The 25,429-nt window shown below is 43.2% G+C and overlaps 2 protein-coding genes across 2 annotated transcripts; both read left to right on the top strand.

Annotated features, from left to right (window-relative positions):
- Positions 1 to 4,268: 4,268 nt before the first annotated feature.
- Positions 4,269 to 5,278, top strand: LOC104677255 (olfactory receptor 1D5). The gene is given in 2 exon segments (XM_010382236.2): positions 4,269 to 4,991; positions 4,994 to 5,278. Coding segments are annotated over 2 exon segments (1,008 nt in total).
- A 15,359-nt stretch (positions 5,279 to 20,637) lies between these two features.
- Positions 20,638 to 21,627, top strand: LOC104677246 (olfactory receptor 1D2). Its single transcript, XM_010382229.2, is given in 1 exon segment — positions 20,638 to 21,627. A coding segment is annotated over 1 exon segment (963 nt). The 5' UTR covers positions 20,638 to 20,664.
- Positions 21,628 to 25,429: the final 3,802 nt, after the last annotated feature.

Here is a 25,429-nt window from a genome sequence, read left to right as displayed (position 1 = left end):
AAGGAATGTACATTTTTAGACATAATGCTCCTGCACACTTAATAGACTATAGTATACTGTAAACATAACATATATGCACTGGGAAAGCAACACATTGTGTGATGCACTTTATTGCAATATTTGCTGTATTGAGGCGGTCTGGAATCAAACTCACATTATCTCCAAGGTACGCCTGTAGCTGGGTTGTGTTTTTTAGAAAATATTAAGATTTAAAAACTATCATGCAGCTCACGCTTGTAATCCCAACACTTTCGGAGGTCGAGGCAGCTGGATCACTTGAGGTCAGGAGTTCAAGACCATCCTGGCCAACATGGTGAAACCCCTTCTCTACTAAAAGTACAAAAATTAGTGGGGCATGGTGGTGGGCACTTATAGTCCCAGCTACTCAAGAGGCTGAGGCTGGAGAATCACTTAAACCTGGGAGGCACAGGTTGCAATGAGCTGAGATTGTGCCACTGCAGTCTGGCCTGGGCTACAGCAAGGGACTCCGTCTCAAAAAAACCCAACTATCATGCATGCTAAAAAATAAGGTCCCTGAACAACAACAACAAACATAGCTAATAAATGACAATATTGACTTGGAGGAAGTTTCCCATCACATTGCTGAATGAATAAAGATGATTGAATGAAACAAGCGGAAAAGTATCTTCACCAAAGTGTAAACAGTGGTTGCCTTGACAGAATGCGGGATAACTTTTACTTCCTGTACAAATTTTTTGGTATTGCTTTCATTGTTCGTGTTGGAAATTTTTTGTTTATAATCAATAGATTACAATATAGTTTTTTAAAGCCATATTTTTTGAGACAGGGTCTTGCTCTGTTGCCCAGGCTAGAGGGCACTGGCACTGTCATGGCTCACCGCGGCCTCGACCTCCCAGGTTCAGGTGATCCTCCCACCTCAGCCTCCCGAGTAGCTGGGACCACAGGCATCTGCCACCACACCCAGTTAATTTTCTGTTTTTAGTAGAGATGCGGTTTCGCCATGTTGCCCAGGGCCGGTCTGGAACTCCTGGGTCCAAACAATATGCCCACCTCGGCCTCGCAAAGTACTGGGATTACAGGCATGGGCCATGGCACCCTGCTGAAGCTATTTTTATTTAGGAAAAGAATTCCAAGGCCAGGCACAGTGGCTCATGACTGTAATCAAAGCACTTTGGGAAGCCAAGGCAGAAGAATCACTGGAGGCCAGGAGCTGGAAACCAGCCTGGGCAACATAGCGAGACCCTGTTTCTAAAAAAAAAAAAAAAAAAAAAAAAAATTCAATTAGCCAGCCATGGTGACACAAGCCTGTAGTCCCAGCTACTCAGGAGGCTGAGGTAGGAGGAGGATGGCTTGAGCCCAGGAGTTCAAGGCTACAGTGAGCTGTGATGGCACTGTTGTACTCCAGACTGGGCAACAGAGTGAGACCCAGTCTCTAAATAAATAAATGTATACAAAAAGAATATATAAAATATTTTTTAAATTTATCTTTTAAGTTATTAAAGAAACTGCAAGAAATTTCAAATGTTAGTTTTGAAATCAGTGAATACAAGTTTAGTATGGACTCTGATGCTAGCCAAATCGTACTAAAAAGGTAAGAAGGGTAGCACATACCAAAAAAGACCATAGACAGACCTCATTAATAATTGTGACTACAAAAGTCTAAATCAAATATTAGCAAATTGATTCAGCAGTTCACACTGGGTATACAAGTATGCTTCCGTGCCGGGCGCGGTGGCTCAAGCCTGTAATCCCAGCACTTTGGGAGGCCGAGACGGGCGGATCACGAGGTCAGGAGATCGAGACCATCCTGGCTAACACAGTGAAACCCCGTCTCTACTAAAAAATACAAAAAAAAAACTAGCCGGGCGAGGTGGCGGCGCCTGTAGTCCCAGCTCCTCGGGAGGCTGAGGCAGGAGAATGGCGTAAACCCGGCAGGCGGAGCTTGTAGTGAGCTGAGATCCAGCCACTGCACTCCAGCCTGGGCCACAGAGCGAGACTCCGTCTCAAAAAAAAAAAAAAAAAAAAAGTATGCTTCCGTATCAAGAAGGCTATCCACAAGATATATCTTGAATGTCACTGAAAAACCATTTGATTAAAAATGCAACAGCCATACCTGATTTTTAAAATACGGTTGATAAAATACAAAGAAAAACAATAGTTGCTAAATATACACAGCCACTTCTGCTTTACGGTTCATTACTGGCCATGGCACAACATCCTATCTCACCAATATCCTCTTTGCCCCCAGACATGCTGGCCTATATTTACTTCCTTAAACATGAGAACAACCTTTCCCTGCTCAGGGCCTCTGCTCAGGGCAGCTGCTTTTCGCAAGGCTCAACGTGTTATAAGACTGGCTTTTTGTGGTCCTTTATGTCTTGACTAAGAAGACATTAGCCATGGTTGTCTAACTCTACATGCTGGAATTTGATAAAATTTATACTATCTCCTTTATAAGTTTTCACATGTTGAATGTTTTATTCCATATACATTCGGTTTTCAAAAGGAAAAAAAAATTAATCTTTAGTATATTTTGATAAAATATACTAGTATGTTTGGTTTTAGTATGTTTGATAAAAGACAAAACACTGATGTAACTTTTCCCGAAAACCTAAGTAGACAGTTATCCTAATACCATGTATTGCATAATGCAACCTCTGCCTTCTGAATTAAAGTGTTACCATAACAATTCGCCACATTCCACATGAACCTGGCTGTTTCTTATGTTTCTAGGCAATTCTACTTATCTGTTCATTCCAGCACCAGCACCCTCACTATTGCAGAGTTCTTCATATTTCACAGAGCAAGTGTCTCCTTGTCTTCAACATTTTCCTAGCTTATTTTCATTCCTATTTTTAGAAGAAATTGAAACTAGCTTTTGTTTCTTTAAAACCCTGTTAGAATTTTGGCTTTCAAATAGGGTAAATTTTAGAATAACTCAGAATATGCATCTTTGCAACATCTTTTTTTTTTTTTCCTGTTACAAATGAAAATAGATGTTTATTGCACTTCTGCAAATAACTATATTAACATAAACTAAGAATACTTACAATCTTCAAATTCTGGAGAAATCAGGTAGAAAGAAACAAATATGCTCCAAATTTTGTTCACAGGAATATACTTTACTCAATTGTTAAAAGCTGTAAATAGCTCAAAGGAAAAGTTTTCTTGACTCAGAAACACAAAAAGAATCAGCAATTTTGTTTTTTATTATTATACTTTAAGTTCTAGGGTACATGTGCACAATGTGCAGGTTTGTTATATATGTATACATGTGCCATGTTGGTGTGCTGCACCCATTAACTCGTCATTTCCATTAGGTATATCTCCTAATGCTATCCCTCCCCTCTCCCCCCTCCCCATAATAGCTTCAGGAACATCTCATCTTTTTATCTAGAATCTTGGTTTTATCTGTCCATTTAACAAATTTTTACTTGATGCCTCCATAGAGAATTTGAAGACCATACCTGATTCTTATTAATATCTTAATGCATAGATTGTTCGCTGATAATGTGTTTCATATTATAATTTAATCTTCGTATTCTTATCATTCATATATAATAATAACAGGTACTATTTATTCAGTGCTCTCTGCATGTCAGCTCTTTGTGTTAAGCACTTTATTCCTTATTTTCCTTCTCACCCCATTTTTCACATAAAAAAACTTAAGTCTTAAAGAATGCAAGTGACCTGCCTGAGGCATTACAGCCAGGAAGAGGCAGTGCTTGGACTTGAATTTAAGAGTTCCCACAGGACGGTCTTTAGTGCTATACTACACGGCTTACGGGGACCGTGAAAGCTGAGGGCCTGTTCATTTTGTGGTGGGTCACTTCACTGACTAATCACAAACATCTTCTTTTTCTAATGATGTTTCGACTGATTTTCTTAGATTTCCCAGACAGATTATATCAGCAAGTAATAATAGTTCTTCTTTCTCCTTTCCAATATTTTATTTCTCCACTTCCACCAATTGGACAATAATCATTTCTTGTAATGTGTATACTGGTATTAAATACCACTTAAAACCCTATATAAAATCATAAACTAAACGTTAAACACTTCAAGACTACTGGAAGATGGCAGGATTAAAAATAAGGCTTAGACATTGTTTTTATAATATTCAGCGTGTAAGGGTAGAAGTTGCTGGAATAATAAGTTGCATACCTTCCATATTCTGTTTTTGTGCCTATAATGACCTGTTGCTTTTATTATTTTTAAAGTTTAGTCCAAGATATTTTAATGCTAAGAAAAGAGTTGATTTTGCTTATCTTCGTGTCCTTATTCAAATGAGGGCACTTAAGAAACATTTGTTGGTGTTAATGTTGCAGAAGGTTGGGGGAATGGATGGAGATAACCAGAGTGAGAACTCACAGTTCCTTCTCCTGAGGATGTCAGAGAGTCCTGAGCAGCAGCGGATCCTGTTTTGGATGTTCCTGTGCATGTACCTGGTCACGGTGGTGGGAAATGCGCTCATCATCCTGGCCATCAGCTCTGATTCCCGCCTGCACACCCCCATGTACTTCTTCCTGGCCAACCTCTCCTTCACTGACCTCTTCTTTGTCACCAACACAATCCCCAAGATGCTGGTGAACCTCCAGTCCCAGAACAAAGCCATCACCTACGCAGGGTGTCTGACACAGCTCTACTTCCTGGTCTCCTTGGTGGCCCTGGACAACCTCATCCTGGCCGTGATGGCGTATGACCGCTATGTGGCCATCTGCCACCCCCTCCACTATGTCACAGCCATGAGCCCTGGACTCTGTGTTTTGCTCCTCTGCTTGTGTTGGGGGCTGTCTGTTCTCTATGGCCTCCTCCTCCCCCTCCTCATGACCAGGGTGACCTTCTGTAGGTCCCAAAAGATCCACTACCTCTTCTGTGAGATGTACGTCCTGCTGAGGCTGGCACGTTCCAACACCCACATCATTCACACAGTGCTGGTTGCTACTGGCTGCTTCATCTTCCTCACCCCCTTAGTGTTCACAACCATCCTTCAGATACCCTCAGCCTCTAAGTAAGTATTGTCAGAACCATCCTTCAGATACCCTCAGCCTCTAAGAAATACAAAACCTTCTCTACCTGTGCCTCGCATTTGGGCGTGGTCTCCCTCTTTTATGGAACACTTGTTATGGTATACCTGCAGCCCCTCCACAGCTACTCCATGAAGGACTCAGTAGCCACAGTGATGTATGCTGTGGTGACACCTATGATGAACCCTTTCATCTACAGCCTGAGGAACAAAGACATGCATGGGGCTCTGGGAAGACTCCTAGGGAGACCCTTTCAGAGGCTTAAATGAAGGTAATTTTGGAAAGGGGATTGAAGTGGAGACCAGAAATCTCCTTCACCCACATAAGGCATTATGCTGTGGGATATGCAACAGTCATTAGGGTACAGCTGCAGCTCAGAATGAGCATATCTGCCTGTGGTGAAGAAAAGACATAATGTGTATGTATCCCAGTGCCTCCAAGACCTCACCAGCCTTGGCAATAAATAATGTCATGCTAACACTACTACCAGGATTTCACAGAGTCAAATATTTAAACCTGCTTGATCATAGGCCCACAGTCCTAGGCTTATCTATATATACCCAGTTATAGCCTCGGGCAGTCTCTCATGTTCTCTAGCACCCATTCACTTATGACCCAGAGGTCTGGCTTCTCTAAGGAGCCTGCTACCTTCAAGCTCTTTGGAGAAGACACTTTGCACTACCCCTACCACAGATGCCCTGGGTGAGGCTTCCCCTTTCTTGACACTCTAACAGGTACAACATGCGCCACTTCAATGTTGACATATAGTCACTCTGGACACAACCCATATGGTTCCTGCAGAAATGCCAACAAAATTCCTGTTGTGGTCCGGGTTGATGTTATCTTTGGGGCCTCAGAGCAATACTCTCTTGCCTTTTCCCTGTACTCCTTTTCTCTGTAGGAAGTCAGACCTTGCCCTTGGAAAGACCATCCTAGCTTTTATTTCTGTAGTTCCTCACCTTCCTTCTCTTCATGCAAGAGTTCCATCCATCCCTCAAAACAAAACTCTCAAACATCAATGCATATTCATAAATAGCAGTGGTAGTAGGGTCAGTAGGAGGGGAGGATTCTGGAACAAATGAACAATTTAGTGATCCCAGAGAACACAGAGGAAAGGAGATATCTTAATAAAAAATTAGGAATCCAACTCAATAAAATATAAAACAAAAATACAACGAAGAGGATTTTAAAAGCCAAAGATTGGTTCTTTTAAAATAAAATGAAGTGAATAAACCTCTGGGATATTGAGCAAGGAAAGGAAAGACACAAGTAAAGACTACAGTGGGAAGAATGGGGGTAAAAACTAAAGACAACATCAAGATTAGGATCATGAAGAGGGAATATCATCAACATCTACATGCCAATAATTTTGAACATTGACAAAATAAATAAATCCTTGAAAAACATCTGACTTGTCAAAGCTGACTCAAGAAGAAATGGAAAAAATAGTCCTATAACTAGAATTTAAACAATCATTTTAAATATTCACATATATATGAATATGCACACATATCACAAATATAAATCCGTTTATAAGCAACTTTTCGGAAGTTATGGATCATCCAGTTTTTAAAAAAAAAAAAAAATTTGCAGAGAATAGAAAAAAACAACTTCTCAAGTAGCTTTATGTCATAATTATCACCAGATATTAAAGCATAAAAAGAGTACAAGAAAGAAAAGTGCAGGAGCTAATTTCACTTAAAAATATAAATACAGGTATCCCAAAGAAAATACTAGTAAATTGAATCCAACAGAGAATTTAAAATAATAATACTGCATAAGGACCCATTAGGATATATCAAAGATATGTAAAGATAATTTGATACTTTTTAATCCATAAGTGTTTACTATATTGACAAATTAAAAGAAAAAATCAACACGTCAATAGATGCAGAGAAAGAAAATTCTAAACAAATGTTGTCCTTGATAAAGCACTAGATTTTATTAAATCACATCTTTTCATGTATATCTTTTTAATATTTTGTATAATGTAATGGCCAGTACCATAGAGCACTTCTGCATCTCAAATTACAATGGTTGTCTTATGAGAAAGTACTTGAATGATTGTTTGAATTTGGGCTCAACCAGCCATTTCAGGGAACATTATTTTTATTTGTTAGAATGACTGATAAACTATAGTTATTCAGAATTGGTATTTGGCAGATGTTGCCACAAAATAAATGAAGTGAGTCTGTCACTGTAAGAAAAATTGACAATATTTGTTGCCAGTAATAAATATTTGGTCTATCCAGCAAATATCATCCCTTTGGGAAATTCATCCATTATGGTGATGGATATATATTTCATATATACATGAAATGTGTCAACATTTGGAAGATCTGCATAACTCAGTGAGCCAGTATTTTTCAAATGACCAATGCATTATGTGAAAAAGTTACACATAAATAAAAGACCAATTTAAAATGTAAAAGAAGCCAATGGATTTTAATGACATAGGGGATAAAATATCTACTGATGTGTTCTCAGATTCTGCATTGCTACCAACCTTTAAGAAATGACTGCATACCACGTTTTGATGTAGTATCAAATAATATTAATTGAAAAGGTCATTAACATAATCCTCCCTTTTGCAATTACATAACTGTATAAGGCTGGATTTTCTTCCTACATGTCAACCAAAATAACGTATCACTACAAATAAATGCAGAAGCTGATACAAGAATCTAGATCTCTTCTATTAAGCCAGACATTAAAAAGATTTGAAAAAATGTAAAACCATGCTATTCTTCAATAATTTTTTTAATATAGTTATTTCTATTTAAAATCCTACTATAAAAACATGTCATGGTATTACTGTTTTATGAGTGAATTAGTAAATAAATATTTTAAATGTCTAATGTGAGAATATCGATAGATATAACCCACATAAACACAGCTCATAGCTCTTTTGGTCCTGAAAATTTTAAGCAGGTAAATGCGTCCTGAAACCAAAAGTTTAAGAACTATTCTCCTAAAGTACAAACATACTTGAAAATTGTTCTCAAATTCAGGAAATCAGTTCCTTTGAAAAAGAGGACAAAATGAGGGAAAGGAATGGGGATAATGCTTTAGTGTTATCTATAACATTTTAAATCTCTTTTACAGAAAGAAGTGACATGATCAGGTAACAAATTAATATTTTTAATTTTGTGGATGGTATATATGTGTCTAAAATTATGTTCTTATTGCATGTTTGAAATTATTCATAATTACTTTTTAGTTTTTAAAGGATCTGAACGTTTGGTCTGCCATTGGGTTTGAAATTGGATGAATGATTAGACGTGGAAAACACATCTGTCTTAGTCAATTAGGGCTGCTATAACAAAATACCATACCCTGGGTGCCTCAAACAACAGATTTATTTTCTCACAGTTGTGGAAGCTAGGAGTCACTATCAGGATGCCAGCATGGTTGGGTTTTGCTAAGACTTCTTCCTAGCCTGTAGGCAGCCACCATCTGGCTGTGTGCTCTCATGACCTCTCCTTTGTGTACACAGGGAGAGAAAGGAAAAGCACTGGCCTCCTCTTCCTATAAGAGCACGAATCCCACTATGGGGCTCACCATCATGAGCTCCTCTAAACCCAGTCACCTCCCAAAGGTCCTATCACATGGGGGATTAGAGCTTCAACATTTGGATTTGGCAGGGACATAACATTCAGTCCATAACAATACCTCCTTCCCCTCCAAACACATGGAATATCTGAATCATAGAGTCTTTATTTAAACAACAGTCAACAAGAGAGTGACATAAGCAGGATGGCAGAATAGGAGTTCCCCATTTCACTCCCCCACACAGAAATGGAACTAGAAGCCCCCACAATCAGGAATACCATCCTAACACAAGCACACAGGGAGGGGAACAACACACACTGGGGCCTGTTGTGGGGGTGGGGGCAGTGGAGGGAGAGAATCGGGAGAAATAGCTAATGCATGCAGGGCTTAGTACCTCCGTGATGGGTTGACAGGTGCAGCAAAACACCATGGCACACATTTATCTATGTAACAAACCTGCACATCCTGCACATGTATCTTGGAACTTAAAATTTTTAGAAAAACATCTTGAATATCCCAGGAATTGGGATTGAGGCTGAGACACCACCCTGGGCCACACAATTGAGAAAAGCCATGACCAAAGAGTAACAGAAATGGTTCTCTGACCATTTCACCCTCCCCAAAGTCAGCGCTGCACCACACACAGAGAATGTCCCTAGACCCACAGTTTCTACAATAAGAAAAGTGAACTGGAGGCCAATACTCAGTTTCCCCACCATTCTGGGATCCTTTGTAGGAGGAGACAAGCTCACTCTTGTCTCATCCTCAGGGAAACAGTGCCAGCAAAGTTAGACCACCTGGGGTCAGTTAGAAACAAAGAATGAAGGTAGGACTTACAGTAGCCAGCACAGGGATCTTGGGAATTGCTCAGTATTCTGGCCAATAGAGATGCCACACCAGAAAAAAAACTAGTCAACATCATGCTGCAGGAAACACTGTCCGTTCGCCTTTCAGGCTCAAATCCTGAGTCACCTTCCCCACACAAGCCAGCTGCTTTCATTAGTCTTCCCCAGGTTGAGAGGCAACTGCATGTCAGCAAGTACCTGTAAAATGACCATCTGGACTTGCCCAACCTTAATTCCTGGGATTCACGCCTGGTTCAACATACACGAATCGATCAATGTGATTTATCACATAAACAGAATTAAAAGCAAAAACTATATGATCATCTCAAAAGAAACAGAAAAGGGTTTTGTTAAAGTCCAGCATCCCTTCATGATAAAACTCCTCAACAGAGTAGGCATCCAAGGAACATACCTCCAAACAGTAAGAACCATCTATGACAAGCCCACAGCCAACATCATACTGAATGGGCAAAAGCTGCAGCCATTCCCCTTGAGAACTGGAACAAAACAAGGAGGCCCACTCTCACCACTCGTATTCAACATAGTACTGGAAGGCCCAGCCAGAGCGATCAGGCAAGAGAAATAAAAGGCCTCCAAATAGGAAAAGAATAAGTCAAACTATTGAAAAGTGGGACCTGATTAACTAAAGAGCATCTGCACAGCAAAGGAAACTATCAAAGGAGTAAACAGACGACCTGCAGAACGGGAGAAAATATTTGCCAACTGTGCATCTGACAAATGTCTAATATCCAGTATTTGTAAGGAACTGAACAACCAAAATATAACCCCATTAAAAAACGGGGAAAGGAAATGACACTTCTCAAGGGAAGGCATACAACTGGCCAGCAAACATATTACAAAATGCTAAACATCACCCATCAGAGAAATGCACATCAAAACCACCGTTTTGTGAGATACCATCTCACACCAGTCAACATGGCTATTCATAAAAAGTCCAAAAAAAGTAGATGCTGGCAAGGCTGTGGAGAAAAGGGAGGGAAGGCTTATGTGCTGACGGTGGGAATGTAAATTAGTTCAGCAACTGTGAAGAGCAGTTTGGAGATTTCTCAAAGAACTTAGAACTACCATTCGACCCAGTATTTCCATGACTGGGTATATAAATCATTCGACCATAATCACGTACGTATGCACGTGTCCATCACAGTGCTATTCACAATGGCAAAGACATGGATTCAACTCTGCTGCCCATCAGTGGTGGACTGGATAAAGAAAATACACCATGGAATGTTGTGCAGTCATAAAAAAGAATGAAGCCATGTCCTTTTCAACAACATGGATGGAGCTGGAGGCCATTAAAGCGAACTAACTCTGAAACAGAAAACCAAATGCGTGTTTTCACTTATAAGTGGGAACTAACATCGAACACGTGTGGACATCAACCCGAGAACAAAAGAAACCGCAGACTAATGGCGGGGAGGAGGGGAGGGAGGCATGGGTTGAAAAACTACCTGTTTGGTACTATGCTCTCTGGCTGGGTGCAATATACACATTAAACAAACCTGCACATGTACCGCCCCCCCATATTGAAAAAATTTTAAAATAAAACTTTTAATAAACAAAAACAAATTCGTGTAAAACCACAAAGACCCCAATAGCCAAAAGTAAACTTCAGCAAAAAGAATAGAGCTGAAGGCATCACACTCTGATTTCAAAACATATTAACATGTTATAAAACAACTTTAATCCAAATACTATGCTACTGGCATAAAAACAGAAACATCCCATCTATACACGAATAGTGAACTATCTGAAAAAAATGGAGAAACCACACCATTCACAACAGCTACCGAAACCAAAAGGTCCCTTGGAGTATACTTAACCAAAGAGATGAAAGATCTAAAATAAAAACCATAAAACATGGAAGAAAACATTGAAGAGAATAGTAAATGCGAAAATATTCCCTGTTCGTGGATTGAAAGACTTACCGTTACGAAAATGTCCATGTTACTCAAAGCAACCTATAAATGCAAAAAAATACATATCAAAATGCCAGTGGCGTTCTTTATAGATCTATGAACCGGTGTTTCTTTAGATGACATACAAATGGCCAATAGCTCAGCATCACTACTCATTAGAAAAATGTGCATCAAAATCACCGTGAGATATCATCTCATGCTTGTTAGAACAGCGTTCACCATAAAGATGAATGATGAGTATTGGAGGATGTGGAGAAAAGGTAACTTTTAGGCATTGTTGGTGGGAATGTAAATTAGTATGGCAATTATGGAAGATGGTATGGAGGTTCTTTAAAAACTAAAAATAGAACCGCTGCTGGGCACAGTCACTCGTGCCTGTAATCCCAGCACTTTGAGAGGGTGAGGCAGGAGGATCACTTACAGCCAGGAGTTTGACACCAGCCTGGACAACATGGCGATACCCCGTCTCTACAAACACAAAATTTAGAAAGCTAGCCAGGCATAGTGGCACACACCTGTAGTCCTAGCTACTGGGGAGGTTAAGGCAAGAGGATCTCTTGAGCCCAGGAGGGCAAGGCTGCAGTGAGCTGTGACTGTGCCACTGCACTCCAGCCTGGGCAAAAGAGTGAGATCTTGCCTCTAAAAAAATTAATTACTTTTTAAAATGAAGCTGCCGCTGCCGTATGTTTCAGTAATCCCAGTTCTAGGTATGCACCCGAAGGAAATGAAGTCGGTGTGTTGAAGGCGTATCTGTTCTCCCGTGTTCATCGCAGCTCCTGCTACAGAACCACAATTAACCACCATGTCAGGTAGTCCCAGGTCCCTTTCTGCTCCAGAATCTGTCACTTCTGTGTCCAACACTGCACCCACCGACTACAGTGGTACTCCGTAAGCAAAGGGAGGTGGGAGAGAACAAAGAAGCCAGCCAAGCCCAGCAACAAGGAGCCAGGCAGGAGATATTCCCTGAGCTGGGTTTGAAAGGACAGGAAACAGAGAAGTTTTGTTGACCAGAAAAAAAATTGAGAAGAAAAGTTGAGGCCAGGGGAATAGCACACATGAAAGCACAGGGATTTAGAACAGGGTGTGTGCGGGGACTGACAGGGAGTCTGGTATAAAGAGAGAGGCGGCAATGACGCTATCCAGGCAGTGTCACGGGCTGGGGCTCCAGAAGCACGAGAAGGAGTTTGGAGTAACAGGTGTTCACTAGGGAACAACACCTGTGAAGGAACAAGGGCGGAAGCTTGACTGGGCACAGGGGGAAGTCAAATTGCAGGCCGGCCTCCCAGAAAGTCGATTGTCTCAGCACATTTTCTGCTTCTATAACAAAATGCCTGAAACTGGTAATATATTAAAAACAGAAAATTATTTCTCACAGTTCTGGAGGCTGGGAAATCCAAACCAAGCTGCCAGCTAGTGAGGACCTGGTCTCTCTGCTTCCGAGACAGCACCCTGTGTCCACATCCTCTCGGGGGGCAAGAGCACCGCAGCTTCACACGGGGAAGGTGAAAGCTCAAGAAAGCCAAACCCCACCTGAAGCCTCTTTTATAAAGGGTCTTAATCCCATTCACATGGGAGGAGCCTCGTGGCCCAATCGCCTCTTAAAGGCCCCACCGCATCATACTATCGCACTGGCTATGAAGTTTCAATGCCTGACTTTTGGAATGGACACATAGCAGGTTAAAATGGAGAGTCTTTATACCCCTGCCTCAATCGCCAGGTGTGGGCTATCCAGGAAAAGGGACTGCCTTGGGGAAGGAGGCTCTCTGTAGCTACGGTAAACCCTAAAGGAGCTGACAGCTGAAGGCTGTCTGCTGACCACGCTCCTCACAGCTGGACAGCAAGTTGGCCCTCGAAGGGAGAACTGTTCTTGAAGATCGTCTCCATGTGTCCACAGACACGTGTGAGCAATGTCATTGAGCGTCTCCTATGGCTAGTTAAGGAGCTTGGATTTTATGCAATAGACAATAGAGAGCCATGAAAAGTCTCAGGCATGGAAATGACACACCCAGCTTTGTGTTAAGTGGCATTCTCAACAATGGATGTGAAACAGGCCTGAAGCGGGGGGAGTCAGGGACATCAGTTTGGAGGCTGCCAGATTGGCCCAAGTGAGGAGAAGGACCTGAAGAGGCAGTAACAGAAGCATAAAGGAGGGAAAGGATCAGAGAGGAATTTAGGAGGTAAAACTTGCAGGGAAGCAAGCCGAGACTGTGTGCTTTTGGAAGGGAAATCAAAGTATCAAACATTCAAACGCAGAACCTCTCAGCATCTACCCTCGCGGCTTCCCAGCCAGCAGGCACCTGATTAGACATTCTGGTTCCGTTCACCAGTTTTCCCAGAATCTGGGTCAATGTTTCATACATAGTAAATGCTTGATAAATACTTGTTGAATGAACAGATGGATAAGAGGACTCAGGCCACCGTCAACTGACACAAGATGTGGCTGCTACTTCCTGACCGTAAGCCTTCAGAAGCCGTATCAAACTGTAGGGTATACAGTCACACAAACACCCAAGGTGAAATGCAACACAAGGAAAGGGCTGCTGCAGCCGCACAGCCTAGCTGCTTTGACAGCAGCTGAAGAGAGAAGGCACGCGCACCCTCTGGTTCAGCAGAGCCCGTGGAGTGAGATAACTTGTCATTTTCAGTGGAGCCCGGGCCTTTCTCATTCATTCCAAGGCCATAGGACACACTGCCTGGCCTGCAATTCCTCCACCATCAGGCATGCAACCCTCGTAGCTATGGGCCAAAACCATCTTCTTAGCCTAAGACTCTCTCTCTCTTTCTCTCTCTCTCTCTTGCACACGCGTGTGCCACACACACACACAGAATCCAGATCTCAGCTCTTAAGAGAATGACTAGAAGGGCATATTTTGAGGACCGCCCCCCAGCAGTGGTACCTAAGATGCCATCTGACTGAAAAAAAATTCAAACCCCATCCTACTTAACCCATATTATTATTAAGTGGTCATTGACAAGTTTTCTAAAGTGGCTTTCTAATCGGCTTGCCTGCAAAAACAGTGCAAATATGCAGAGGCCTTTGCTCACAGATATTGAGATTGAGGCAATTACCCATGTTTATCTGAAGAAACCATCTTGGGATTGTCTCCCTGAGGCCTCCCCCAAGCTGATAAATAATCCCCACACAGTTCTGACTCAGCCCTTTCCTTCCTGACCTGAGGCTCAGGCATCAGCTCGCAGGTCCGCCAGCCTCGCTGGGGCACCCTGTCTTACATTGTGTCTCCTTTCTTCTGGGGACCAAAGGTCCAGGCGCCAGTTCCCCTGCTTTTCACGTGTACCCTGCTCCAGCCTTGAGTCCCACAACCAGACTTAGGGCCCTGTATGTCCTGACTGTGAACGTTCACTGGATGGAGGAAAAAGTGGAGGCAACAGAACCTGTTAATTCTGAGAGCAGCACGGACACTGGTAAGGTCTAGATGCTCAGGCTCAGGCCTTCTTTTCTTTTCCTTTCCGTTTCTCTTTTCTTTTCCTTTTTTCTTTTCTCCTTCCCTCCTTCCTTCCTTCCTTCCTTCTCTCTTTCTTTCTCTCAGGCCTTCTTTTTTCTTTCTCATTCTTTCTCTCTTTCCTTCCTTCCTCCCTTCCCTTCTTCCTTCCTTCTTTTCTCTCTCTCTCTCTCTCCCTCCCTTCCCTTCCTTTCCCTTCCCTGCCGTACCCTTCCTTCCCCTCCCCTTCTCCGTTTTCCCTCCCACAAACACCCTTGCATACTTTAAAAACTCTTCGTTTAATCTAACCTCTTAGTGTTGAAAGGGAATCGAAGAATCCCTGCAATTATTTTAATGCTCGTTTGCAAAGTGCTGTCACACACTCTGTTGCATGTGATTCTCGCGACCTGCAAGAAAGTCTTTGTGGGTGCAAGGAGGAGGCTCAGGGATGTTGCATGCCCTGCCTGAGGTCACGCAGTCAGTCAGGAAACGACAGAGGAGGTACCAAGCGCAGTGTCCTGACACCAAGCATGGAGTCCTTTTCCATACGGCGCCCCACGTTCTCTCCCCTCTCTCCCCAGCCACGCTGCAAGGGGGTTTGTCTCCCTAAGGCCATGTGACCACACAAGTGTTCAGAACCACTGACTCTTAAAGGCTCAGAGCAGTGTTCCCCAAAGTGTAGGATCCAAATCACTGGGTGCTTCCTAAAAAGACTTGGTTCTCAGAACAGAATTCAAAATAGAGGGCCAGAAAACTGACTTTTTGTTTTGAGGCATCACAAGTGATTCTGATGCACAGGGTCAGGAGACCTTTGCCTTGAGGGCTAGAAAGCAGTGGCACTGATTCCTCTGGGGCTCTCTGGCTTTCCCTGTCACTTGTCAGGGAAGAGTCCCAGAGGGCCCTGAACTCCAGGCACCAGGCCTGGTAGGGAGCGGACTTGAGCGATAGCATAGGGGAGTCAAATCTGGGCTCCATCACTTACTAGTCAAGCAATTTCAGGAAACTTACTTACTTTCCAAGCCTCAGTTCCTCATCTATAAAATGGGACAATAGGACCAAGTAGGGTTGTTGTGTGAACAAAAGATCTTTTTTTTTTTTTTGAGACGGAGTCTTGCTCTGCCCCCCAGGCTGGAGTGCAGTGGCCGGATCTCAGCTCACTGCAAGCTCCGCCTCCCGGGTTTACGCCATTCTCCTGCCTCAGCCTCCCGAGTAGCTGGGACTACAGACGCCCGCCTCATCGCCCGGCTAGTTTTTTTTTGTATTTTTTAGTAGAGACGGGGTTTCACCGTATTAGCCAGGATGGTCTCGATCTCCTGACCTCGTGATCCGCCCGTCTCGGCCTCCCAAAGTGCTGGGATTACAGGCTTGAGCCATCGCGCCCGGCCACAAAAGATCTTCATGTAAAGTATTTAACACATGTCTGACGAAATGCTGAGTAAAAGGTGGTGGTTTGCTCAAAAAACAGTTGTATGTGTTAAACTTGGGTTCAAACCCAAACTTCTGACTCGAAATTTCCTGATATACCAGTGGCACTGAATATCTGAGAACTGGATTTGGTGAACTGGAGTAACGTATCCACTCATTTCCTAAACGCAGGGCCTGCCTCATCCTCTACCCTTCACCTGGAGCTGCAAATTACTTCTGGTTCACTCACAGTTCCCACATCTACATTTATTTATTCTTTGGTTACTTCAAATTAATAATGTTCCCGATTGAATTTGCAGAACAGGCCCTACACTTTCCTGGCACACCGGCTGGTTTTTCAAACAACTGCATTTCTCTCTGTACCGTCTCCTATTTTCTTAGGCTCTTGGGCTCATGACGATTCCTTATCGTTCTCAACTGCAGGGAGTGTCGAATAGTCGATGCAGTTCAGTTCAGCCCTTATGTATGGACGCCTACACGACAACTGGTACTGGCTGAGGTCCAGAGGATGCAGTAATGAAAATGATGTTTTCCCTGCTGTGGAGGCGCTCACACTGTCGTGCGAAAACAGACATTTAGGAAAAACATGAGATGGATAAAAGAATGTAAAGACCAAGACATAACGCAGAACCTGCTATTGTCACCTCGGGTGGGAGGAGGTGCTTGGCTGGGAGCGATAATGGGTTTTTCCAGGCTGACAATGGAAGATCAGAGTGGAGAAAGTGCATTTGGTGAAAAAGAAGAGGGAGGCTAAGGATGGAAGGAAAAGTGTTTCTCCTATTCCAGAAGTGCAAGGCCAGGGAGTAGGAGAGGCCACTGGGGATAAAGCAGCCTGGAGCACTGACCAACCGGCCACAAAGTTGGGCTGCTCTGGAGGATGCGGGAAAGCTCAGCTCCTACAGGGAAGATCCGTGATCTGCTTTGTAATTTCGAAAGCACACCCGACGCAGCACAGGTGCTGAGCCCTTTATGTTCTTGCCTTCATCCTCACAGTGATACTGAAGAGTCCACAGCACTAGCATCCAGTGTGGGTGACCTGCATGTTTTTCATATTATTATAGAAGAATAATAAACTGGATTTTTAATTTAATAATTACTATGAACATCTTTCCATATATAAATAAAAAATATTAGTGTCATTATTTATGATCATTTCAGAGTGTTCCATTAATTCGATGGATCGTGTAATTTTAAAACACACTTACTGAGATATAAGTAATGCCATAAAATTCAGCCATTTAAAGTGTACAACATAATTATTTTTTGTTTGTTTTTTGTTATTGTTGTTTGAGACCAAGTTTCACTCTTGTTGCCCAGGCTGGAGTGCAGCGGTGCAATCTCGGCTCACTGCAACCTCCGCTTCCCAGGTTCAGGAGATTCTCCTGCCTCAGCCTCCCGAGTAGCTGGGACTACAGGTGCCCCCGACCACGCCAGGCTAATGTTTTGTATTTTTAGTAGAGATGGGGTTTCACCATGTTGGCCAGGCTGGTCTCAAACTCCTGACCTCAGGTGATCCATCTGCCTTCGCTTCCCAAAGTGCTGGGATTACAGGCGTGAGCCACCGCACCTGGCCGGAATGGTTTTAATATACTCATGCACTTTTGCAACTATCACCACAGTCTAATTCTGGAGCATTTTCATCACTCTCGAAAGAATCTTGTACCCTTTCTCAGTCGCTCCTTGTGTCTCCCTCTCCCCAGCTCCTGGTAACCACTAGTCTACCTTCTATCTCTATGGATTTGCTTATTCTGTAATCTTTCAAAGAAAATCTCGAATGTTGAATGTTTATTTCTACACTTTTTTTCCGTTATTAACAGGTTCTGAGAAACATCTAATACCTACATTTTTACACTCTGTCTGATTGTATTAAAATAAATTTCTAGAATTGGAATACGCTGAAACAAAAGCATATCCTTTTTTTGTTAGTTTCCCAGGTCACAAAATGACATTGTTGAGTGTACGCTTTTCTCCTTTTTTGTGGAAAAATACTTAGTAATTGATGCTGAAAAAAATAGTTGTCAGTGATAACAGTGTGTGTGCCTGTGTGAAAATGAGTTTTTGAGCATATTGTTATGGTCTTCAAGAAATACAAAATTAAATTTATGAAAGGCTAGAAGACCAGACTCAAGGAGTCTGCTACCTGCTTCAGTGTCCAGCACCGTGATAATGATTCCCCGCATAAAAGCAAAAAGTGTGCGATCTCAAGTATCTTCAGTAATTGTCAGTATAACTTATAACTACTGCCCTTGCTTCTTTGAGAGATACTTTTTCCAGTCATTGTGATTCAGCTCCAAAAAGTCTATTTCCTTGCAGTATTTTTTGCCATACTATTGCATTTTCTTTTGCAAAATAAATGCAGGTGTGATAACGCAAAGTGAGTAAGATTGCCCCCCCATACACACAAAGAGGCTGTGGACCAATCTTATTTATAAATATTACTACAAAAGCCAAATAAAACATTAGGGAGTCAATTTTAATAGTTTATACCAGGAACTCAAGGATGGCTCCATGTTGGGAACGCTGTTAACTGTGATAAACACTTAAAAAGCATCTCCTTAAAGATGCAGCAGCCCTACTTGATTATTAAAATACTACTAGTGTAATCCCAGCACTTTGGGAGGCCAAGACAGGTGGATCACGAGGTCAGGAGTCAAGACCATCCTGGCGAACATGGTGAAACCCCGTCTCTACTAAAAAAATACAAAAAACTAGCCAGGCGAGGGGGCGGGCACCTGTAATCCCAGCTACTCGGGAGGCTGAGGCAGGAGAATGGTGTGAACCTGGGAGGCGGAGCTTGCAGGGAGCTGAGATCTGGCTACTGCACTCCAGCCTGGGTGACAGAGCGAGACTTCGCCTCAAAAAACAACAACAACAACAACAACAAATACTACTGGTAAAATGCAAGCAGAAGGAGAGTTGCTAAATACACATGCCCTCTTCTGCTTAAAGTCCTTTAAGGCTCTTTATTGCATTTGAAATAAAATTTTAGGCTGGGCGCGGTGGCTCACGCCTGTAATCCCAGCACTTTGGGGCCCAAGGCAGGCGGATCATGAGGTCAGGAGTTTGAGACCAGCCTGACCAACAAGGTGAAACCCCATCTCTACTAAAAATATAAAAATTAGCCGGCTGTGGTGGCACGCACCTGTAATCCCAGTTACTTGGGAGGCTGAGGCAGGAGAATCGCTTGAACCTAGGAGGCAGAGGTTGCAGTGAGCTGAGATCATGCCACTGCACTCCAGCCTGACGACAAGAGTGAAACCTGGTCATAAATAAAATAAAATAAAATATAAAATAAAAGTACTACCATAACAGTATACTAAATCCACGTGTACTGGCTGTTTCTGAAGTTCCATCCAGTTCTACTCATCTGCTCACTCTAGCATCAGTAGCAGGCTTTTTAAGAGTCTGGATATTTGGCAGAGCAGGTTTCCTTCATTACTCTGTTTCAATCTTTCCCCAGCTTATTTTCATGCTTACTTTTAGGTAAAATTTAGGTTAGCTTTTGTTTCCCCCAAATCCCACCATCTTGACTTTGAGAGGTTAAGCTTCAGGTTAATGCAAGTGAGTATGCCTTACTTTTGGTAATTTTATCCATTTATTAAATATATATCTTATGTCTCTCTGGAGAATCTGCAGGTCCTGCCCAATTCTTGTTAATGTCGTAATACTTAGATAATGGAAATGGGATTGCTTTGTATTGTATTTTAACCTAATTGTTTACATAGATGTAATATATGGAATAATGGGCAATATTTGAATACTTTATTGCTTAAGTTTATCCTTACCACCTCCAGGTTGCACATGAAGGATCCCAGTTCTTGAAGAGCTCAAGTAACCTGTCTGAGGTTTCACAGCTAGTCGGTAGTAGTACTCGGATTTGTATTCTGAGGGCACAGGCTTTATGGCTACACTATATGGCTTACTGGGAGCACCATTACTTTGCGGTCTATTCATTTTGTGTTTGGTAACTTTACTGACATCTCTTTTTATTTCTAGTGACATTTCATGGATTGAGGGTTCCCAGATAGACTACCATATAAGCAAACAATAATTTTTCCCTCTCCTTTCCAATATGTTCCCCTTTGTCTAGTTGTACAATATCTATTACTTATAATGTATACATCTGTTTTAAAATCACTTAAAACCTATACAATGTTATAACATAACATACTCATCTTTAAACATTTCAAGAGTATAGTAAGATGATAGGATTTAAAATAAGTCATAAATATTATTCCTGTAATATTGAGTATGCCAGATTAGAAGTTGCTGGAATAAATAAGTTGCACAGAGATTTTCCACATTCTGTTTTTGTGCCTGTTATGACTTTGTTGCCTATCTAAACAGGTTATAAAATTTAGTCTAAGATATTTTTAATGCTAAGAAAATAGTTCATTTTGCTTACCTTCATGTCATTCTACAATTGAAGGCAACTTGTAAACATCTGTTGGTGTTAATGTTGCAGACAGTTGGGGAAATGGAGGGAGGCAACCAGACTGAAGGTTCAGAGTTCCTTCTCCTGGGGATGTCAGAGAGTCCTGAGCAGCAGCGGATCCTGTTTTGGATGTTCCTGTGCATGTACCTAGTCACGGTGGTGGGAAATGTGCTCATCATCCTGGCCATCAGCTCTGATTCCCGCCTGCACATCCCCATGTACTTCTTCCTGGACAACCTCTCCTTCAGTGACCTCTTCTTTGTCACCAACACAATCCCCAAGATGCTGGTGAACCTCCAGTCCCAGAACAAAGCCATCACCTACGCAGGGTGTCTGACACAGCTCTACTTCCTGGTCTCCTTGGTGGCCCTGGACAACCTCATCCTGGCCGTCATGGCGTATGACCGCTATGTGGCCATCTGCCACCCCCTCCACTATGTCACAGCCATGAGCCCTGGACTCTGTGTCTTGCTCCTCTCCTTGGGTTGGGAGTTCTCTGTCCTCTATGGCCTCCTCCATACCTTCCTCATGACCAGGGTGACCTTCTGTGGGTCCTGAAAGATCCACTACCTCTTCTGTGAGATGTACGTCCTGCTGAGGCTGGCATGTTCCAACATCCACATCAACCACACCGTATTGGTTGCCACGGGCTGCTTCATCTTCCTCATCCCCTTAGGTTTCATGATCACGTCCTGCGCCCGCATTGTCAGAGCCATCCTCCGAATACCCTCAGCCACTGGGAAGTACAAAGCCTTCTCCACCTGTGCCTCCCATTTGGCTGTGGTCTCCCTTTTCTATGGGACTCTGGGTATGGTATACCTGCAGCCCCTCCAAACCTACTCCATGAAGGACTCAGTAGCCACAGTGATGTATGCGGTGGTGACACCCATGATGAACCCCTTCATCTACAGCCTGAGGAACAAGGACATGCATGGGGCTCTGGGAAGACTTCTCCAAGGAAAAGCCTTCTGGAAGTTGACATGAGGGGTAATTTTGGGCCTTGAAGTGGAGACGGAAAACTTCCTCCACTGTGAGGAAGGCCTGTCAGGGATATGGGAGTGATTAGAACATAGGTCCAGCTCAGAATGAGTTTATGGCTTTGTGGTGAAGCAAAGACACCTCTGTCGAACCCAGTTGCAGCTGCCCCAGACCCATCTGTTTCAACTTTTATGTAACAAGGTTGTGAGTTGTTTTTCAGTGGCCAGGGGTCCTTAGGTCATGTGACCCGAGCATGCTTGGATGAACCAAGCTTGAAACCACAGGAGAAACTAACTGCTGGGACTGAAGCTTTTTTCTTTCTTTCCTTTTTTTTTTTTTTTGAGACAGAATCTGACTCTGTTGCGCAGGCTGGAGTGCAGTGACACAATCTCAGCTCACTACAACCTCCTCCTCCTGGGCTCAAGCAATTCTCCTGCCTCAGCCTCCTGCGTAGCTGGGACTACAGGCATCTGCCACCATGCCCAGCTAATTATTTTGTATTTTAGTAGAGATGGGGTTTCACCATGTTGACCAGGACAGTCTCTATCTCCTGACCTCATGATCTGCCCGCCTTGGCCTCCCAGAGTACTGGGATTGCAGACGTGAGCCACCAGGCCCAGTCATAATTTTTGTACTTTTAGTAGAGACAGGGTTTCACCATGTTGGCCAGGCCAGTCTCGAACTCCTGAACTCAGGTGATCCACCTGCCTCAGCCTCCCAAAGTGCTGGTGAGAGGTGAAGCCAGCTGGATTTCCTGGGTCCAGTGGGGACTCCGAGAACTTTTCTGTCTAGCAAGAGGATTGTAAAATGCACCAATCAGCACTCTGTAGCTAGCAAGGGGATTGTAAAATGCACCAATCAGCGATTTGTAGCTAGCAACGAGATTTCAAAATGCACCAATTAGCGCTCTGTAAAATGCACCAATCAGTGCTCTGTAAAATGCGCCAATCAGCAGGATCCTAGAAGTAGAAAATCACAGGGAGGATTGAAAAAAGGGCATTCTGATAGGACAGAAATGGAACATGGCTGGGGACAAATAAGGGAAAAAAAGCTGGTCACTCCCCCAGGCAGCAGCAACAACCTGCTCGGATCTCGTTGCATGCTATGGGAGCTCTGACCTTTCACTCTTCACAGTCAATCTTGCTGCTGCTCACTCCTTGGGTCCATGCCATCTTTAAGAGCCGTAACACTCACTGTGAAGGTCTGCAGCTCCATTCTTGAAGTCAGTGAGACCACAAACCCACTGGAAGGAACCAACTCTGGACACACTGGGATTACAGATGTGAGCATTTAATAATTTAATACCTGCCTCTGGTTTTGCCTCCTAGATTCTCAACTTCAGGAGAAGCAGCTCCACTCAACTGCTTTCACTAACTTCATTTCCCTAACACTATGTTGTCATTGTTTTAATACATTCTCCTTTATCCTATGGGAACAATTGTCTGTCATTATTATTTTCATTTGAATAGCTCTGAGGTAATAAGGTTGATCTTTTTCCGGGTATTTGTTAACAATTTGCCTTCTTCGGTTAATCACTCTCATGCGTTTCTTCTTTTTTTTGGTTGTGAATTGTTCGGTTTCCAGTACCACGGAATCTCCAGGTATGTCTCTCCTTCAGAAGTAACCATGACCCTGAATTCTGTGTTTGTCACTTTCTTCCTTCACTCCAACACTGGGGAGTACAATTCAGCATGAGATTTGGGTAGGGTCACAAAGCCAAACCATATCAGTGTCCATTCATCTACAGATGGACATTTGGGTTGTGGGGCAGGCAGTCTCTAAAATGTCACCCAGTGATTGCTGCCTCCTGGTATTCGTGTCTGTGTATAGTCCCCTGTCTTGAGTGTGGCTGAAATCTAGGGACTTGCTTCTAACAAATAGAACACAGTAAAACTGATGACTTCTGAGATTAAGTTATAAAAGACATGATTTCCATCTTCTCTCTTTCTGGCTCTCTGCTCTTGACTGCTCTGTGGAAGGAAGCAGACGAGTTTTGAGAGGACTTAGCAGCAAGGAACTGAAGGCGGCCTCCAGCCAACAGCCAGCGAGGCACTGAGGCCCCCAGTCCAACAACCAGCAAAATGTTGAAACTTACCAGTGACCATGTGAATGAGCAGGGAAGCTTATCCTACCCTGGTCAAGCCTTGAGACGGCTGCACCACTGGCCGATACTATTAAGGCGGCCTCATGAGAAAACCCAGACCCAGTATCTCTGAGGCAAATTGTCATCCTAATTGAGATGTGCTATAAATTTAAAATACACATACCAGAGTTCAAAGACTATGAAATATAAAAATGTAACTTTGGGAGGCCGAGACGGGCGGATCACGAGGTCAGGAGATCGAGACCATCCTGGCTAACACGGTGAAACCCCGTCTCTACTAAAAATACAAAAAACTAGCCGGGCGAGGTGGCGGGCGCCTGTAGTCCCAGCTACTCCGGAGGCTGAGGCAGGAGAATGGCGTAAACCCGGGAGGCGGAGCTTGCAGTGAGCTGAGATCCGGCCACTGCACTCCAGTGTGGGCGACAGAGTGAGACTCCGTCTCAAAAAAAAAAAAAAACTAATTTCACCTGCTTCTTTTTACTTTTATTAAAGTGGTTCTTGAAAAAATTTAAATCACATATGTGGTTCATATGAAATTTCTATTGGATAGCACTGCTCTGGATGATAGCTTCTTCTTCCCGAAACGACTTGTTTTTGAGTCTGGCAGGCAGAAAGGATAGGAGTAAATCTCTTTTATCCAACCCATGATGGAGTTAGTTGCTTAAAGCCGAGTTTCATTCTTTGCGAGGCTTGGCCTATTTCCGATGATGCCTTACTCCTAGAATGTACAGCACGCTCAAAGTCCCAGTTCAAAGCTGAGAGTGTTTACTGTACTTTTCCCTTTGGCAGGACCTTACCTGCAAGTTTTCTCTCTCCAGGCCCATAAGCCGCTAAAACTCTGCTCGCTTCTTATTCCTCTCAGCTACACTCTCTGCTATCTCAGTCCCTGTGCTGGAGTCAGCAAATGCCTTTTGAGGGGAAGCAGTTCAATCATTAGCAGTCTGTTTTGGGGATTCCTTTCTCTTCTGGGTTTTGGCCCAAGTCAGACTTGGTAGCTCTTTTTCGTCTGTCAGACTTTTGGTAGCAAGGTCATTTCTTTGCTTGATGAAGAGCAACAGTCTAGAGTGGTCCTTTTGAACCAGAGTTCCCTGAGGGAATTAACTGAACGTCCTAAAACATACACTCTGTCACGTACTCACTTCTGTCCTATGCATCTAGAATGTTGCCAGCTATGTATCCTTGGGGAAGTTTAGAAAATAGTCAAGTCATTTGTGTAGGGCTTATCTCATGGAAACTGAGTTGAGAAATGCGAGTGTCAAGATCTTGTTAAGGTAACTTAGGTCACACGCCCACATAGAACCATCACACTGTGGCCAGGCCAGTAGCTGTTCTGACACCCCCACTCTGGAGCCTTGGCTAGAACCGCACTCCCCGGAGCCACCTGGATGCCAAACGGAAACTGGCAGCTGTTAGAAAGGGAGAAACAGAAGTCAGACAGACATGAATGCTCACCACCAGCATTATCAATAAGATAAAATGTAGTCCCGGTTTACACTCCAACATGTAAAGAGCGTAGAAGGCATCAGTTCCATTCCCACAAGAAAAAGCGGAACAAATTCAAAAGCAACAACTCTTCTTAGATTCCTCAGAGAACTCAAGTCACAGGGCAAACTGCTGCCCCCAAAAAGGGAGAGAGGTGGATCCCGGCTTAACGAATAGAAGCCCTGGAGCAGAAGCCCACTGCTGGGGCCAGTACAGGTACAC

The sequence above is a fragment of the Rhinopithecus roxellana genome, chromosome 19, assembly GCF_007565055.1.
Source record: "Rhinopithecus roxellana isolate Shanxi Qingling chromosome 19, ASM756505v1, whole genome shotgun sequence".
Taxonomy (NCBI): Eukaryota; Metazoa; Chordata; class Mammalia; order Primates; family Cercopithecidae; genus Rhinopithecus; species Rhinopithecus roxellana.
Note: the sequence above shows the minus strand (reverse complement) of the source record. Positions and strands in the feature narration are given on the sequence as shown.